Genomic DNA, 19,682 nt, shown 5'->3' with positions numbered 1-19,682 from the left:
TGCTACACTTCTCAAAGAACATTTTGGCTCGATTCAGGGGTGTACACATATGTGCCACAAGGATTCAAAGTCCAAAAAGAATGGCAAACTCGAATACTCACACTTTAAAAGTGTGATAGAATTGTGTGCTCTCAGAAGTCAGAACGAGAGATTTGAATAATCCAAATTCAGTTGGTAGAATGCTGATATTTATGGCAGATGTGAGCTTATCCTAAATAATGATAAATCTGTTTTTTTTTAAACTTACATTCCTTGAAGAAGTCAGCTGCCCAAAAATCTGATATTTATAAATATTGCATTCCAAATGTTGGGATATATGATGTAATTACTTGTATTTTTTTCATTTTTCAAAGTTTTACTGAAGTAGAGTTGATTTACAATGTTGTGATAATTTCTGCTGTACAGCACAGTGATTCAGTTATACATGTACACACATTCATTCTTTTCCAGATTCTCTTTTTTTTTTTTTTGTAATTGCTTTTAAAGTAACTTACACTAAGCCCAGAAAACAGTACACTGTAAAGCTTCAGATTGGGTAGGGAGAAGTCCCACCCCTGGTATATCAAGATTCGGCGTTTAAGTTATCATGGCTAATAATAACCATGGGTGTGTTATGTATGTATTGCTGGTGGCATGCAGACGTTTCCCAGGCTAGGGATCAAAGCCAAACCACAGCAGTGACAATGCTAGATCCTTAACTGGCTGAGCCACTGGGGAGCTCCAACCAGGGTCATATTTTAACTGGGAAAAAAAAAATCATCCTGGAATTTTTAAAAAACCTGGGGATTCTGGAGTTTACTGAAACAGGAATTATTTGCCTTGACTACACACACAAACACAATTTACGAAAGCACTGGACTGGATTAGACACACGAACTGCAAATCTCAAAACGCTTCCTAATGACTGCATAGATGCTGCTGGGCCCCACCCTTCCTCAGCCAGGCCCACAGGAGGCAGGTGGGTGGGAACAGCTCCCCAGCTCAGCTCACTTCCAGAGGCTGCGCCTTGCGTTCAGAATGAAGGGTCACAAAAACACAGCTAATTATAATAAAAGTTATTTTCCTTAAGGGGTATTATTGCCAGTCAATCCTGTTTTCCAGATGTTGAGATCATCAAGGGCCTGTTTATATTTCAATATTACATTACCATCTGTTGGTTACAAAAAGAGAGGGATCACCGGCAAGTTAAACCTTTCAAATACTACTTTGCAGAGCTGCCGGAAATTCTCAGCAGGGACAGACCGAAAACAAACATCGTCATTTGACTTGAACTAAGTTTAGATTGGGAGCCACTAAACCGGATAACATAAACATCAAAACCTGCTTTGGCTGTAAACGGGCAATTCGGTCTTTTCCCTTGGCCGTTAGAGGCCACGCCAATAGTCTGAGGTCTCCATGAAGCCTCCTTCCCTGCTCTCCTTTGCACGATGTTCAAAGCCACTCGTGGTTGCTTTTTGTAAAAAAAAAGGCATCACATATCACTTGGACTTTTCTGAGTCCTTTAACTCCTGATTCATAGTATTTTTTTGCCTCTAGTGCCATGATCCAATGTCCTGGCTTGATCTGAAAATGGGAGCCCCAAGGAAGCTGCAATCATGGTGACTGCACATTAGGGCCTGAGCACTGGCACGCCCGCATGCCATGGTGTGGTGGGTGCATGCCCACATGCCATGGTGTGGTGGGTGCAGAGATGGGGAACCTGCTTGCTAACTCACCCTTGGCTCCTTTAGTGCGGGTGCGTAGCGTTTTATCTTCAGCCTCTGCATCCATCTGTAACGTGAACACAAAGTCCTGAGGTCATTCCTTTGACATTGACCAACATATGAAAACACGTCGTTAGACGTTCTGAAGGTCATTATGAGAAACAGAGCAGGCTTCCATGCTCCTGAATGGCATCTGACTCTGCAGTGACAGGGGACGGTCCTCACAGCCCATGGTTCTGGGAACACTTCCATGGATGCTGGAACCAGAGGGAAGGGACAAGAGGGCAGGTACCCATGTCACAAGGGTCCCCTAGTGACTCAGAGAAGTCTGGCATCACAGAGATAGAAAGAAGGATCCTCTGATTAACAGTGGGTGTGGCATTAACCTCAAATGCCAAACCAAAAGGTTTCAGACTAATTTACCAAACTGGGCTCCTTTGCATTTCTGGACCCTTCCTGATACACTGCTCTCCCTAAGTCAGGAGAAATCACTCCAGTATAAAAAAGCCACTGGCAGGCAAAACCCTGCAGTGGTCCCATTTTCGAATGCCACTGGCAATGCCGATCATCAGTGGCATCCAGCTACTCCCGTAACTCCAGAATAAACATGGGTTATCATCATCCAAATCTACAAGGAAAGTGAAATTTGAGTGTTGTATCTGTCTGTTTCAACTTCCCCAAAACATCGTTACTAATTATTTTAAATATAATCAAGGCAATTCTCAAAAGGAGGCAAAGACTTAAAAAGCCTGAGGTTTTTGTCCACCTGGAGATAGATTCTGACCTGACTACATCCAACCATGTCACTAGGATCCTCTAAGCATCTTTTAGTTTAAGTCATTTTCGCACATGATCAGAAGGCATCCTTAAATAGAAAGAAGTCGCTCTGCTCGTTGAGAATCAGAGGCAGGCAGAAGGCGTGCTCCGTGGCTCCCATCCTTGAATCCTGACACTGTCGGGGATGTGATGACTGCGATGGTAATGGGAGCCGCGTCTCTGCTCTCTGAGGCTGAGTTGTGATGGAAGGCGCTGACCTGCCATAGACTTATAATAGGGGAGCAGGTGTGGCAATGATGGACTTTAATTTCCTTTAATAAACCTTTTATGTGCCACACTTTTACTGCCATTCGACGCTCTCCAAGGTCCTGCACATAATAGGTTCATTACTTTTGATTACTATAGTCTATTGAGACAAACAACTCCAGAACACACTATATATTATGTTCAGTTAAACCAATATAGACTATTTATCCATTGTGCATTTTTTCACCTGCAACACTACAGGCAAAATTAACGACAGCTCTCGTAAGCTAAAACTATTAAAACCACCAGTACCCTTTTGTCATCGTTTCATAATAAACACCACACCAATCACTGAACTGTTTTTCAAATTAGCAAACAAAAAGTGTCCGCTGCTTTTCCGAGCAGCAGTTGCTTTAGTCGAAATAAAACGGTGCCTTGCTATGAATATTTTAAAACTACACGATAAGAGAAAACAACAGTCACACGGAGGTGATTTTTTTTCTCCTGTAGATTTCCCTTCTTTTAAAACCACATAGATTTATGACAGATGTGACACTGCCTGGGATTAAAGTGGTTTGCTTTACACAGGACAGTAAGCCCTGCGTCCCCTCCAGGAGTCTCAGCTGCATAGAAAGGGGCTTTGCTCAGGCTAACTGCCTGCCACGTGCTCAGCGAGAACTGGATTACGAGACCAGGAGCATGAGGGTTAAAATGGTGAAAAGCAACTATTTCAGAGGGAGGTACTGCCCCCTGTCTACATAGGATCCTGGCCCCGGGTGCCCTCAGCTCCACAGCCACTCCAGACCCACCCCCCACCCAAACACAAGTGAAGGCTGAATTCTGTGTTTTACCCAAGACCGAAACACACTTTGCCCAAAGAAAAGTTCCAAAAGCCTGTTTTCCCCTAATCTTCTTTATAACAGCTTCAGGACTCATTCATCTTTGCAGTTCAGCTGTCCAAGGACCCAACCAGCCTGCCTCCACCCAGAACTGCTGCCTCTCCATTGAGAGATGCATGAATAGTCCTGGGCTGATGCTAGGTGGTGCTTGGAGGGCCACTGTCCTCCTGCTGGTGGGGCATGTCCATCCCACACAAGCAGGCACTGGTAACTCGTTCCTAAAGCTCAGTGTTCAATTTAACTCGTGGGCCAAGTGGGAGGAGGAGGACAGTCTGAGGTCCCAACACAGAACCTGTCTCTTTCACCTCCTCGCTCCTGTTCACACCTGAAGAACGTAACAGTTATTAAGTTCAGGGTCAAGTGTGTCTTGCAGCTCACTGGGAATAAGAAGATCAGAAACCCATAGTACAAGGGCTTTCCTTTTTGGGGCAGAAGGTTTTCACGCTCATGAGCAAGCTTATTTTCTGGTAGATTGCAGCTTAGAGATTTCTGCTCCAAAACTTTCACGCCGGAGCAGAAATCTCTAAGCATTCTTTATGTGGATTATTCTCAAGGACTTTAAGAACTTGCCAAAGGGTAGACCTGATTTTGGTAAAATGGAACCTCAGATTCAGTGGGCACCACATTCCAGTGATAGTCCCTTTAAGGAGAGGCAGGTTCACCTGACTGCTTCTGCCAAGACCCGGGACCGGCAGCTGGGGAGGGGGTCGACCATGCTTTCAAGCTCTTCCCGTTAAAGGAGAGGTGCAGGGCTCCATGGGATTCAGGACACTGATCTAACACAGGCTGCAGTCTTGAAATATTCCTACTCCCTGTTGGGAATATTTTTTTTCTATTGGAAAAGGTGACTTGATCATCTTTGCTGCCCAAGTCCCACACGCTATTGACAAGCCTGCAACTGATTTTGTAAAACTGAAAGAACTATTTATTTTCTTAAAACAGAGCTTTGGTTTTCTAGTCCTTTTTTTTTTTTTTTTTTTTTTTTTTTTTGTCTCTTGTCTTTTTAGGGCCGCGCCTGTAGCATATGGAGGTTCCCAGGCTGGGGGTCTAAACAGAGCTGTTGCTGCTGGCCACAGCCATAGCAACACCAGATACAAGCCCTGTCTGCGACCCATGCCATAGCTCACGGCAATGCCAGATTCTTAACCCACCAAGCAAGGCCAGGGATCGAACCCACAAAGTCATGGTTCCTTGTTGGATTCGTTTCGGCTGTGCCACAACAGGAACTCCAGCTTTGGTTTTCTAAAAAGGTGTCCTTCTCCCAATTTCTTAGGGTCATCAGCTACATCCTATTGTTTATGGATGGGAACAAATAAGATATTTTCTGACATTCTTATAATGGGTAGCTTTGACAAGCTACTCAGTAGAGATAAAATATTAAAGGCAAGTTTTGACACTCTTATTTTTCCTGAAATTAAGTTCTCTTAACCTGTTATGCATGATATGTTATGCATGATATTTATATAGAAAGGAAAGTAGTCTCGCTTGGTATCTATTTCATAATAACCAGCCTTGAAGAAAAACTGTAAAAGACTCTCTTCTACAGTTTTCTGGGGAGAGGAGTTAATAACAAAAAGAAATGGCAAAGAGGAAAAGGAACTTATAAAGAAGATAAGAAGCTGGGAGCGCCTATTGTGACTCAGTGGGTTATGAACCTGACTAGTGTCCATGAGGATGTGGGTTCGATTCCTGGCCTCTATCAGTCGGTTAAGGATCCAACATTGCCATGAGCTATAGTGTAGGTTGCAGATGTGGCTCAGATCCCGTGTTGCTGTGGCTATGGTGTAAGCTGGCAGCTGTAGCTCCGAGTGGACCCCTAGTCTGAGAACTTCCATATACCACAGGTGTGACGCTAAAAGGAAAATTTAAAAAAGAAGATAAAGAAGCAAACCTTGGAGGAAGGATATGTAGATAGGCAATGAAGAAGAAAAAATCCCCATAAAATAAAATTTCACTACCTCATTGAATTTGCAAAGCTTTCATTTAGCATCTTCATATATTCACTGACGTAATACATACAACAGCAATTCCCTAGTTACACAGACCTGAACCCCTTTTCCTCCAGGCGCCCACATCAGGAACCATGAGCAGAACTTCCTCGTCACCCAACGCACAGATCTGTGCATCTGTGGGGCTGCAGAGGGACCCCTAGAATTGCTGATTTGAGGATGATACATTCAAGGAGAAAGACCGCAAGTGTATAAACTCAATCTTGCTGACATTCATCCATGCAAATGACTGGTATGTGAGGAGATTTAGTTCCCTTTGATTTTACTTTTCATCCCAAATCCTATTTTCACCTAACAGCTAAACAAAGAAACAAAAACACCGCCAACAACCTCCAAGAAAAACCTTAATCGTTTCTTAAGAACTGGGGAAAACAAACCTCTTGGTAATGTTAACTTCTCCTTTCAGCAGATCTTTGGACACTGACTTTCTCAATATATAGTTATACGTGGTCTTGAGGTTTTGTTTTGTTTTTGGCTTTTTAGGGCCGCACCTGTGGCATATGGAGGTTCCCAGGCTAAGGGTCAAATTGGAGCTGTAGCCACCGGCCTACGCCAGAGCCACAGCAACGTGGGATCCGAGCCGCGTCTGCAACCTACACCACAGCTCACGGCAACGCCGGATCCTTAACACACTGACCGAGGCCAGGGATCGAACCTGCAACCTCGTGGTTCCTAGTCGGATTTGTTTCCGCTGTGCCATGACAGGAACTTCAACATGGTCTTGAGTTTCTTAATATTAACAGGAAAAGCTGTAGTGATCACGTTTTAAGGACACTTTCTCAAAATCTTTATACAATTAATCTTAATACTGTCCAGTGGCAGATGATTTCACGCCAGCAGCTACTTTTCATTTGAGAAATCCTTCGCACACCTTCTACGTGCAGTAGTTTCCACTTTGAACAGGACTCCACTGTGTTCCTCTCCCGGGTGCTCTGAACCGATAAGGCAGTTCTGTGTGTTACGTCACATGACTCTCGTGCAGTGTCCTTGTCCAGGGAAACTCACAGCAACAGTGACGGGAAGTTGTGCCTGTGGAGAGGAGGTCAGGCCTCCCCACGTGGAACGCTCTAGCCTCCGTGGATGCTTCTTTTACAAAAATCAGTGTTTTTGTTTTGTTTTGTTTTGTTTTGTTTAATGACAAAGAGAAATTCAGGAAGTGGGAAAGGACTAAACCTTGAAAATGGAACAGCTAGGTGATGCCAGTGCCTTGGGATGAAACTTGGCCAGATCGGAAAACAAAGAACCCTACACCAAGCGCCCTTCTTTTTGATGACTCTGGCCTCATTTTGTTTCAAACACAGCTTTGGATCAGCCCAGAATGGCAGCAGAAATGTTCCCCTATTATATAAGGAAAAGATGGGGGGAACGGGCTGTGATGCTGAAAGAAAAGGCGACTTACTGAGAAGCCCTGTAAGAGCGAATGTTCACGTACGTGTTTTCTCTGTTCCTACCCTCTTGTTATTTTCCTTTCATATATTTATTAGTTCCCCAGGAAGAGTCATTCAGAAAATAAACTTTGGAACATCTAAGCAGATAAAATGGGGGTTTGACATCATCCTTGATGACATATTAATACCTTTCCGAACCTTTTCCGAATCCTCTATTTAGGGCACAGGATCCCTGATTTCAACCTGCTGGGCCTCCCCATCTCTATCCACACTGCCCTTGATTCCGCACACAACGCTGAGGAATTGAAGGACGGTACCCTTTCCACGGAGACCTCGCTCATCTCCCCAGCCCCCACCTGGCAAATGCTACTGCCACCGGGAGAAGCCCATCCGGCCCTTCCTCCATCTGGAAGGCCCCCTTCCTGAGGGCCGAGCATGCGTACATCCCCACGAGGAGGTGACTTCCAAAGGGACCCCAGAGAGGAGCAGTGGGAGCGAAGGAACGCTCAGCCCCACGGAGCCTGGGTGGCTTTAGGAGGAGGCTGGTCTGTTTTGACTCTCGCTTCCCTTTTCTGAGCTACCGCTGCTTCTGTGGCCTCGCCCTCTAACTTTGCACAACTGGCAACGTGACCAGGAACCAAAGCCATATGTCTCTGTCCTTTTGCCAAACGACTCCAGCAAATAGTTCTATTATTCCCTTAGGTAGACGACGTGTGCCAAGGATTTCTATTAGTCGCCATGCCACGGCCTCTGAGTCACAGCTTTGTGACCTAAGGGGGCAGTCGCCAGCTTGATGTTTTAGCAGACGTAAAAATTTTTTTCATATGCCCTGTTTACAGACAATCAACCCGGTGTAAGTAACACTGAAAAGGACCTTCAATTTTTTTTCTTGCTATTATTTTGAGATGCCTATGTTGCAAAATATGTAAATGTTAGAAAACATGCTTCTGCATATAGGGATAAATTATTTCAAATAGATATTTCCCAAAAATAACCCAATGCCTTACTTTTCAGTGTTTGTAGGAATTAACTCTAGAAGTTATCTACAGTGCTTTTAAAAACATACTTTTAAGACATTTCACTTACCCTTAATCCTTAAGTAAAATAATTTCTAATGCAAATGACTTTTAAAAATAAAATCAATTTTTAAAGCAATTTTAATGCTGAATCTTTCTTTAAGGCAAACGCGTGAACAAACAACAATCAACATGCAGAACTCATATATATGTAGGCTCAGAGCACTGCACCTGTTCAGTATTTTGAAATATTAAAGTGACCATGCTTCTGACAAAAATCACAATTCTAAATTGAGCCTTAGCAATACATTTCTGTCAAAGCAAGTCCACAGAGATAAAGCCCTGTTATAGAGGAGAGCCTTTATAGAAATGCTCTGGGCTGGATTCATTTTATTTCAATATATTCTACTTTTTAACAAAGAATATTGCCTTACCTCTCTTTTTCTCCAGGAAACTTGTCTGCTAACTCGGTTTGGCCCTTCTCCGTCAGAGTGACGAAATATCTTTGCTTTAGTGAGAAAGCCTGCAATTCATTCTATTAAAATAAAAAGAAATAACGGAAAGAAAGCTTATAAGGCAGAACAACTCTACAGAAGCATGATAATAAACACTGATGTGAACAACAAACAATTACCTATAATTGTGGTGGCCTATTATAAACAGAAAGAACATTTCACTAGTATAAAATGGGAGAAAGATGTTTATATTTTTAAAGTAAGTTGAATTAATTTTTGTTCTGATGATGACACTATATACATTAGGCCTTCAAGGTACTAGGATGATCAGAAATTGGGGGCTCTCAATGATCATTATTGTCATTTTCCCTTTGAACCACCAGAAGGAAAAGTCGAAAGAGGTTTGGCAGGTGCCAGACTCAAGAAGTCACAGAAGACAGATTCCCCAGGCAGCCTTATTTAGGATGCTCTTGAATGAGGCCGTCCTCAAATACTACTAATGCTTTCTGCCAGCGTTTTAACCTGCTTCTCGTGGACGCAATTTGCACGTGACTTCCTGGCTTTTGGACAGAATCCACAGGCCTGCACCACCTTTATGCAGTCCCAGAGATTTCATAGAATCTGTCTTCAGGCCATTTGGCCCTGGAGAGAAAACTCTGACATTCAGTGTGACCACACTCAGCCTGATAGAGAGGGGCTCTCGCTACAGACACCATACACAGCTACTACCAGGATGTATATTATACACACACGGCCTGTATCCACACACACTTACAAGATTTCGTCCCACAGTTCTGGTGTTCTAGGACACAAGGCACCCACCTTCCTGCAGAAGATTTCTGGTTTCCGTATTTTACCTTTTGCAGTAGATCGGAGTGCCCGGCTTTCTAACCATGGATTTCTGTGTTGCTGGAAAGCTTAGACCAGACATGAAGCAGATGCTTCTTCAACTCAAGTCCGCAAGTGCAGTTCCTGGGGAAAGGGGGACAAAACTCTCTCAAGACACAGAGCGGGTTGTCATACAGGATGTAAGGACTGAAAAGTAGCACAGGACCCAGGAGTTCTTAGTTTGTGTTTGCTTTTTGCAACTAAAAAAAAGCTTTCTCTCCCAAAGCGTTTGGCTTCTCCTCTTTCACCCTCAGCCCACCTGCCTGTCCCCTTTGTTCGACACTCTCGAACCTAAAACAAAAGATCCTGCAAAACACTGGTGGGCAGAGCTCTTTCTAAATCCTGAAAGTAATGGCTTTTTGTCTACACCCTATCGTGTTGTGTGTTTATTAGCAATACATTTTCCATTTATTTTCTCAAAGATTGCCAATAAAGAACTGAATCACATAAGGGAGTAGCTGTAAACCCTCTGAGTTCCCTAATGTCAAGCTCATTAGCATCCGAATACGCACACAGCAGCACATCATCTGCACAATTGCAATTTTTTACTACTTTTAATAGCGTTTCTCAAAGGGCTCATTTTCAACTTTCTTCAGTGGTTAGTTGGTTCTCAGGGGAAAAGTCGCTTCCTGACGCTGGCGGCTTCCACTCCACAACCCGGCCGTTGGCTGTCAGATGCGTCAGCCCTCTGCCCTAACCCCATCTGCTGTCTCCCCCTCCCTGGGGAGGAGAGTTAAGGCAGCACAGCTGAGATCCACGCGGAGCCCTGCACAGGGGCGCCGTCGAAATGCAAGTTTAGAAATATGCTGTGACACAGGAGGACCGGGAAGTCCAAGGGCCCAGGACGTGGATGCTCACCGTTCCTCCATCGTCTACCCCGCCCGCCACTCTTGCTTTTTTCAAACACACTCCTGGCTGATCCCCAGAGGCATCTTCCACTGAAATCGGTTCCCTCCGTTCCCTGCATGTATCCTGTTACTGCATCAAGGAGACAGCTTTAAAATGCCCTTTTATTTACTGCCATACTTGAATCGCTTTGTCGATCTTAAACCGTGTTATACACCTTAAGATCTTACTAAATTCTTCATGGAGAAGACACATTTTGGAAGACACGAATTAACCTACGACTTGGAGTCTTTTTTCTTTTTTTTTGTCTTTTTGCCTTTTCTAGGGCCGCTCCCGCAGCACATGGAGGTTCCCAGGCTAGGGGTCGAATCGGAGCTGTAGCCACCGGCCTATGCCAGAGCCACAGCAACATGGGATCCAAGCTGCGTCTACAACCTACACTACAGCTCACGGCAACGCCGGATCCTTAATGCACTGAGCAAGGCCAGGGATTGAACCCGCAACCTCATGGTTCCTAGTCGGATTCGTTAACTACTGAGCCACGACAGCAACTCCCGACTTGGAGTCTTGACCAGGCTCCCGACACCTGCAACAGAGTTCCCTGTACCCCCGCCTACACCTGCTGCTCCCGTGTTCATGAAACAGCAACCCTTCGAGGTAAAATTGGATGACAGCCAAGGTGCTGGGAGCCTTTGGTGTGTGCTCACGCCAGGACCTGGCTGGACCTGGCCAGGTCCTCCTTTAGTTTGTTCTCCTGGACACCAGTCTTTAGGGTGGAGCACTGACTACAAGCCTCTTTCTGGGTGAGTTCCTGCTTCTGAGAAAGGGTGGTTCTTTAAGCCTGTGAAACAAGGTGACGAATCTGCTGTGTTCTTTTAAAAATAGGATGTATCCGATTATGTTTTATTGCTGGCCGTGATGGTGGTGGGGGTGACCTGAAGTGACAGGATGCATCTGTCAACTGAGTCCTTAACAGAAAATCATGGATTTATACTGATGGCTTCCCAAAAAGCTATATTTTTAAAAATCCTCCAAACTAAACTCAAAGTTTGGTGAAAGGGCAAGTAAGTTTACTATGAAACATCACAGCGCCCACAGCCCTGTGACAGAACGGCTAGTGTTGGAACGTGCTTACTGATGGACCGGGTCAGGGTGCACACAGGCTCCTCTCACACGTTAGGAATGTTAACTCTGGCTCCAAACAGCACTTCCAGACTTGGTTTCCTACCAAGGAAAAAGAAAACAGGAGAATGTCAGCATGTTGACTTCAGCGCTGCTGTACCCAAGGCCCTGTCTCCACAATCTATAATATTTTTAATCTCCTAACCACTTCTCCAACTTCAGTATCCCCACCAATTGTTCATGTGTTGGAATGATGAAAAGAGGGGTTGCTCACTCTTGCCCCCTTTTTTTTTAAATGGGAAGGCAAGTCCTCTAGTGTTCTAAGTTTCCAGATTTATATTTTTATATTCATCAGCATGATGATTTAAGTGAGAGTCAAATTCTGTATAAATCTGCCCAGATAATCAAATTCTTCAGTTTTCCATTGCCATGTGGCCCCATGAAATTTCCAATGAAAATTTAAGCCCCTTATTTTGAAGTTTCTAATCAATGAGCTGTAGACTTGGTTTTTCCATCACAGCAAGAGGTTTTATATTTAGAAACTGATGCATAAAAATTACATTTGCGTACTGCCACTCAATGCCCATGCTGTCAAAGATGACTTTCTTCTTCTCAGCTTTCCAGGTTGATGTTAGGGGATATGCCTCATTGGCTGGAGCCAGTGAAGAGAAGTAGTGAGTTTCTCTTGAATGGTTTAGGCAAAGACAAATGCCTTTCTTGGCACAAGCTTTACTTTGACCATCAGCCCAGAATTAGGCTCCTGGTCACGGCTGGGGTGGAAAGAAGAGCTTCCTGAACACTGGTCCATTGGATATGTTGGATTTTAAATCATGGCCTTTTCGACCAGACTAATCCTTTGATATTAGCAACCAAATTGCTTTTCATGAGCCATTCTGAACATTTTTTTGCCTTCCCCAGTGATCACTGAAGTTCAAATACAAGCAAAACTTCTTGTTGTGGAGTAGAGTTTGTCACTTTAAAACAAGAGCAGAAATAAGATTTGTCACTGTACAAAATTTCCACTGATAGATTTAACTGATTTTTTGCTGGTTTGCCTGGCTTTTTGAAATCTCTGCCCTATAGAGTCGTTCAAGGAATCTGAAGTATGGGGAGCACTCTGGAGACTCTGATCTCCTCCAGAAAATGCAAATTTTTTTTGCCTTGCAAATTGCTGCAGTCTTAGAGAGCATCACAATAACTTCTGGGTTCCACTGTGATGGATATGAAGTCATTGTACTTGTACCAGTAGGCTTTATACTCTTTGCATCTGTCCTCCTATTACCTGTAAAAATAAAACACAGGCCTCTTTCCCTCAAACTCTGAAGCAATGCCAATAACTTCTGCAAGACCCATATTTCTCCCTGCAAGAGGATTTACCTTTCACCTGATTTAAGTAACAAAATAGCCCTCAAAGATACTTAAAGCCTTGCTGCAATTAACATAACTGCATTCAGATGCCATTCATGACTGATAATTCCAACACCTTGTGGGAAAAAAAAGTTGCATGCTGTAAACATCATAAACATATTCAAATAAGCTTAACGCAATCTGCCATGCTTATTTCTGCCTAGATCATGGACCAGCGAAATGGTTAATGCAAATGGATTTATAATTTGCTTTGGGGGGCCAGTTTCTTCTCCTTATTTATTAGCCCAGCTGATGGGGCAGATTTGATGAGGCACTTCTGGAATAATTGAGTCATCACACAAAGAAGGCTGCTAGCATTCAGAGTGGTTTTATCAGCAGCAAGCAGGCCTGATTACTGACAATTACACTCTGATCCGGTGATGGAGGAGAAAGAGCCAACGAGTGGGAAATGTCCGTGTTTCTATCCAGGAATAATTTCTACATTCATTTTACATGCTAAGTGTTTCCTATCTCTGCATAATAAACTGTAAACAGGAATCGATGGGACAATGTCCCTTAATATTTCCTGGTAATGAAGACACAAATGTACAGTGAGTGCTGATAAATATAGATGAAACAGAAGCCATTCTCCTCGTCTGTATTGTTACCTTTAAAACAAATGCACTTTTCTGGTAAAAGCATAATCATAGCTAATGCAAAAAAATGACAGAAGATTGAAACTGTCCTTGTAACTACACAGAAACTTTGTAAAAGTCCTGTTAATCACCTCTGCTTTAAAGGCGCTCGGGCTGAAGGTGAGACGGCAGGGACACATCGTGTTGCTTCTCAGTGGTCCACTGGGAAGAACTCCTTGGGCCGGACGCAGCAAAGGACACGGTGACAGTGACCGCCTTTAGCACTTGGTGCATCTCTGCGAAGCTGGCCAGAGGAGGCTCACCAGGTGGACTCCTGTTTCCTGTCCCACAGAATGTTGATGGCGGAGAACCAAGTCAGACCCAGCAGGCAGGGTGTGCTGAGCAGAGCAAGGCATGCTGTCTCCAGCGTGGCTTTCTGACCACTTGTTTATGATATGGTTTCTTAACAAAACCATCTCACAGATGCATTATTAAACCAGCTTTCCCTCTGACTCAGAACCTCGTTGGAAATGCCCAGGCAAAGGAAAAGTGCAGATTTCTTAGCATGCAGCTATAGATTTCAGTGGAAAAACTTCTATTTGCTATAATAACAAGAGTTTCCTCTTTGAAAAAGCCAATCAGGTGCAAAGTTCTGCATAATGAACCTGCCTGGGTCTGTTTGCTTAATCTTTTCTCTAAAGCCCCTTCCTGGCTTCCAAAGAAATAAAAGTTATCCTCTGTTCTCCTCTGGTAACTATGGAAACTCTGTTTTATTAAACTAACCACTTAACTTCAAGGCTTATGTTGCAACTAAATGTGCTATTTTGAGTAAATCTATACTAAACAACCCTATAATGTCAAAACAGTCTTAATAAAGTTCAAATAGTACTTGTTGATTCAAAAATGAGGGTTTTTTGATTATGTAAAGGGAATTTTCTCTAAGCTATTTTATTATATAGATTGTTACACAATATGCTTGTTATCCTTAGACATTTTCTATTTTCCTTGCCTGGTTTTGAAGAGGTTTTTTAGTATTTTTTTTCAAGAGGTCTCCTATTTTTCCCAACAGGAACAGTTTGTCTTGCATTGAAATCTTTACTGGATTCTGTAAAATTGAATTAAGATAAAAGAATAGAGTCATTTATCTTTATTGCTCACCAGGAAATATGGGATGGGAGAATCTAACGAAATTTATAAAGAAATGACCTGATTCTCAAATGTGGAGGCCAACGGATGCTGGATTTTTGCTGAATAGTTTTTGGACTGTGTTCTCACTATGGTGTTTAATTTAATAGGGATTCCGTTCATATGAGTCCCTTTCTCCTAAGAACTTTACCTGTTACTGGTTCAAGGTACATTTGTGGAGAACTGATCTATGGAACTCCATGCTAGCCTGGGGCATTAAAAGATACAGAAAGCACACAGCTCTTGTCCTCACGGTACAAACCAGCCAACTGAAGGTTGAAATACCACATGGAAAGTATGAAAACAGAGGTGCAGGAGAGTGACGGGGTGCAGCCTATAAAGCTTCCCCAAAGGATGAATCCTGAAGAATCCATCCAAAGAGAGTCAGAGCCTTTGGCTAAAATACATACATGTCCCCAAAGACCAAATGAAAAAAAAAAAAAAAAGTCAAAATTGTACTTGGCTTGATTAAATAATGTGTTATAGCCTGTATTTTTGTATAGTCACACAAGGATCAAGGAAGACTAGCTGGTCAAATTAAATAGCTAAAATTGAATGCTTAGAATTTGTTGATTTTATGTGAAACTTTTTTTTCTTTTTTCTTTTTTGTCTGCACTCATGGCATATGGACGTGCCTGGGCCAGGGATTGAATCTGAGCCAGAGCTGCGACCTATGCCATAGCTGCAGCAACTCAGGATTCCTAACTCATCACTCCAGGCTGATGATCGAACCTGCGCCTCCACAGCAACCACAGCTGCTGCAGTCAAATCCTTAACCCAGTGCACCACAGCAGGAACTCCTTTTTTTATGTGAAACTTGCAAAGGAATTTTCCCTTTGGTATCAGAGCTGCAAAATCTGTCTGCTGAAATGCAATTTGTCATCCATGCTGTGGTTCAAGCGACTGTGTCACACAGGATTCTGTGTCCCAATCCTGTTTTGATGGCACTTTCTCCCTGGTTCCTGTGTCCTGCCTGGCATCGTCTTGTCTTCGCTGAGCCAGTGGAGTTCACGGATGCAAGGGGCTTCGTCTTGTTGACCTTTCATTGCAATGTGGTGGCAGAGACAATGCTCTATATGTTATTACTGAATTGAATTTTAAAAAGCGAAAAATAATACTCTTTGAACGCTTGAGATATTATCTTACTAATTGCCTTCAAGAAAAAACATCCCAACACAGCATCTGGGACTCTACAGATTTTGTCTGTTTTATCACCGGGCCAATTAAGGAGAAGTTACAATTTTGTTTTCAATGTTGTCTTCCCTTATGTTAAAAAGCCAGCTCCCAAAACGCAAAGGAGAGCCATCACATGGTGTAAGAGATTTCATGGTCAGACCCTTTCCCAATGTCTACTTCTATCTAATTTATATGAAAACTTACAACGCATGATTTAAATCAGGCCTTTTGCAGGAATAAAAGCCAAAGATAACACAGGAGCATTCGTGTCATTTTTCCAAATTTGCCAAGAAAACAATTTAGGAAGATCTCCAACTCACAAACCAGATCCAGTTTCCAGAGTCTACATAGCATGTTTCTTACCCCAGGTTTGTCCGTATGGCCCTGTCCTGATCATGATACATTCACATTTTATTTTAAACAACACATGTCCATATACTGCTGACTGACGACTTTTGTATTGGAGATAAAAAATGAAACCATGAGGAAAGACAAAAGTAACCCGCTATTTTTATCAAGATAGTAAAATGATACAGTATTTTCTAAACAAGGGGAGCTCACTTTTCCTGACCTCTTACCAAAGGAAAGCACGCCTGTGGGTACCACCACACACTTTGCCTGTGAGGAGATGCTGCCCATTTCACAGCGAAGAAAGGGAACAAACTCAGCGTTCCCATGAGGACCTAGCAGTCGAACCAGGTTCTGCAAGACGTGACAGCCCCCCGTTCTAAACCCCCAACGCCGCACACCCTGCAAAGGTCAGAGAAGATTTCCCCGGCATCAGGGACCTGCCCTTTGCCACAGACATGCCCTTCCTCTCACCCAAGTTCAGGGAAACACAGACGTACTGACCATTCCAACAAAGCATGCACTCGTCTATGCCTCCGGTAATACTGGCCCCGTGTTTGCAAAAATACTACTTGGAGATCACTTTCGGGGGGAGGGGTGTTGCAAGGCAGAATACAGACAGACATCTCAGAATTGGTGATATAACCATCATTAGAGTCTACAGATGCCAATTCCTAAAAACTAGGAACCAGTCTTGGTCTCCCCAGAAATTGTTCTCCTCCTTCATCAAACACGGGAAAATCTTCCCCAGATTTATACTGTCAGCTGTAAAACACGTCCCACCTGTGGGGTGGCTGACAGTCTGTATCAGTTTCCTGTGGCTGCTGTAACAAAATTCCAGAACACACAGATGGTCTCCCTGCTCTGGAGGTCCCAAGGCTGGGGTGGTCTTGTCAGGCTCACATTGTCAGACTATGCTCCTGCCTGGAGGGCCCATCTGGGCTGCTGGTGGGTCCAGTTCCTCCCTGTCTCAGAACTGAGGTCCCAGTTTCCTCGGTGGCCATCCTCAGTGTCTCGAGGCCGCAGGCACCCCGTGCCCCTTGGCCCCCTCCCCCTCCTTCAATGTCAGCAGTGGTGGATGGAGTTGAGTTCTTTTCAGTGGGGCATCTTCATGATTCCACCTTTCTCTTGGTCCTGCAATGAGGTGAGTCCACCCAGATAATCTCCCCATCTTTAGATTCTTAATTTAATCACACTCCTTTTGCTCAGGAAGTAACATATTCACAGGTTTCAGGTATTAGGACATAGGCAGCTGGGGGGCTATGCTGCCCATCCTGTTCCTTAGGGACATATGTACACCCCGAAGTACTGATGCTCCTCTTATGGGACATGTGAGGTCAGAAACCAAGATGGACAGGTGTACACACTTCTCAGAAAAATAAACAATTATAACGCAAATGACCACGATGACACCAACACGAACAAAATCAGGCATCTTTGCTTGTCCCCTAAAACCACGTTCCTTAAATCCTCAAGTCTTGGAGGCCATCAGAAAGTTAGGGCTCCTCCTCTTTGGGGGAAAGTTTATTTCTAAATATTCTTCGCTTACCTTCCCTAACGTCCACTGGATTCGAAGTGGAGACTTTCCATTGCTACTGATGACAAGCGTCGTCAGAGGAAAAACGGAAAGAAAAAGAGAAACTTAATTAAAGGGTAATTATCTGCAGCTTATTAACTACATAGAACAATCTTTTCAAGTCATTTCCATACTGACTATGAGAGAATGGGTTAAGGCACCACCACTCTTCCAGAGTCAAACAATATTCATTTGAAAGAACGCCCCTCAACAAGAAAAACAGGTGTCTACTGAGATCCGAAAATGCCTTTTAGATCTGAGTCCTTTTGTAGACAAGTACATTTGAGAACCTTTTCTGGGGACACACCTGAGAGTGAAAGTGAATTATCAATGACAGGGTTTTTTTTTTTTTTTTTTTTTTTTAAAGAATCAGTGGTTTAACACTAATTTCTAATCAGATCCTACAGAAAGGAACAGCCCGCACGGCAGCTGTACTTTTCCCAGGGTTAATTACCTTTCACTGCTCTCTGCTAATGAGTCAGCTGTTCCTGTCAGCGCACACAGCCCTGGTTCATCTGGAGCCCTCGCTGTGGACAAACAGCGGATGACAGTCCTATTTACATACGGGGGCGTTTGTGGTGCAAAGATTTCCAAAGCATTTTTTTTTTTTTTTTTTGGAAATCCCTTAACTTTCATGTGTTTCTATGCTAAAAATATTCTTACAAATAAGATTCCACTTGGTCACCTCTTCTTTTCTCCCCCCGCCACTGGCTTCACCACCAGAAGATGGAAAATGCCAAGTCCTTGAAAGAGGCAAACTTCATGGCCTCCACCGAAAGCTTTGTCTTCCTGATTCCTCGGCACTGCAACAATGACCCTGTAGGAATCAGGCAAGACCCAAAAGTGGGCTACCTCCTTCCCTGGTAAAAAGATGCATTTTGGAAAATTAATTCGCGCGTAGAAAATAATCTAAGGTAGAAGGACACAAAACATATCTTAGATTTATTTGTACATGAAAAGGGAATTAGTAAATTGAGTTTCTGAAAAAAAATTAGACTTGAAAACTATGCTCTCACCTAAAATATCTAGGTCATCATGGGAATGTGTATATATATTTATTTATATGATGTGTATGTGTATATATGTGTGTGTCTATATACACGCATATGACTTATTATCCATTTAATAGCTCTGCCACCCAGATAACTGTTCTGCCCTCTATCCCACGGTGCAGACACGTGTGCCCTGGCATGTTTTTGAACATTGTGGCCCAGAAGTGTACACACCTCTTCCCCTTTTTACTCCAGAGAGAACTGGAAGGTGCTCACAAGCAGTAAAGTACCCGCTGACCCCCCTCGACAGCCTCCCGAGCGCCTCCGAAAGGCGGATACCTTCCCCTGAACATTTCCTGCTCTAACTTAGGTCAGTGGCTCTCAGATTCTAAAATGCACCTGGATCACCTGGTGTCTTGTGAAAATGCAGGTCCTGAGTTGCTAATGAGGGTCCAGGGGTTCCGGTCGCTCCATGGACCACACCCTGAACAGCAAGTGTCAGAGTTGTGACACTTCAGCCAGCGCCAGAATCACCTGCAGTGTGGTCTGGAGTGGGGTTTGGGAGTGTACCTTTCTGACACGTGCCCAGGTGACACAGGTGCTGACGGTTCTGGGGCTGCACTTCGAGAAGCCTTGCCTGAGATAATCACGGATGCTTGCTTTGAAGAATGCCAATCCAAAGGCTAAACGGTCTGCATCCACATGGAACAGAGGCAGTTCCACTCTATTCTAGCCTACCCATTTGCTCTGTCTTTACTACTTTACGGCAGAAAGGAACAGATTAAAAAGTGAGTGTTCTGGCCCATCTTTGGAGTACATTCTGAGAACCACTTTATAGCTTATTGAACTTGATCTTCCGTTCAGATGAAGCCATTCATGTCAAGAAAGAAACAGCAATTATGTCCTTCTTCATCACAGGTGCCATTATCAAATGTAAGCTCACAAATTATAAACCTAAAACTGCACAGCATTTAAACTGGCCCAAAGCAAATAAAACAAGAGGATGAATTAATTAAAAATTATCTCATGAAAACAAATTTCAGTGTCAAGCAATGATGCACATTTCCTTGAGAC

The 19,682-nt window shown here is 43.5% G+C and overlaps 1 protein-coding gene across 39 annotated transcripts in view; it reads right to left on the bottom strand.

The window, feature by feature from the left end:
• Nucleotides 1-19,682, bottom strand: part of ST18 (ST18 C2H2C-type zinc finger transcription factor) — a 300,959-nt gene that overhangs the window by 93,851 nt on the left and 187,426 nt on the right. For 17 of the 39 annotated variants that reach the window (XM_085022391.1, XM_085022393.1, XM_085022399.1 and 14 more), the window contains 5 exons: nucleotides 17,590-17,632; nucleotides 11,363-11,451; nucleotides 9,351-9,465; nucleotides 8,473-8,573; nucleotides 1,716-1,770 (listed from right to left, as the gene is read on the bottom strand). In XM_085022391.1, the coding sequence (XP_084878517.1) occupies nucleotides 1,716-1,770 (55 nt within the window). In that variant the 5' untranslated portion in view covers nucleotides 8,473-8,573; nucleotides 9,351-9,465; nucleotides 11,363-11,451; nucleotides 17,590-17,632. Of the gene's footprint in view, nucleotides 1-1,715; nucleotides 1,771-8,472; nucleotides 8,574-9,350; nucleotides 9,466-11,362; nucleotides 11,452-17,589; nucleotides 17,636-19,682 lie in introns of all 39 variants that reach the window. The other 22 variants (XR_014843833.1, XM_085022392.1, XM_085022395.1 and 19 more) reach the window with 2 other exon arrangements.

This window comes from Sus scrofa, chromosome 4, assembly GCF_054392235.1.
Source record: "Sus scrofa isolate SSC_HxYL_T2T_F1_AM1 chromosome 4, Sscrofa_HxYL_maternal_Yorkshire_Landrace_v2.0, whole genome shotgun sequence".
In the NCBI taxonomy this organism is placed as follows: Eukaryota; Metazoa; Chordata; class Mammalia; order Artiodactyla; family Suidae; genus Sus; species Sus scrofa.
Note: the sequence above shows the minus strand (reverse complement) of the source record. Positions and strands in the feature narration are given on the sequence as shown.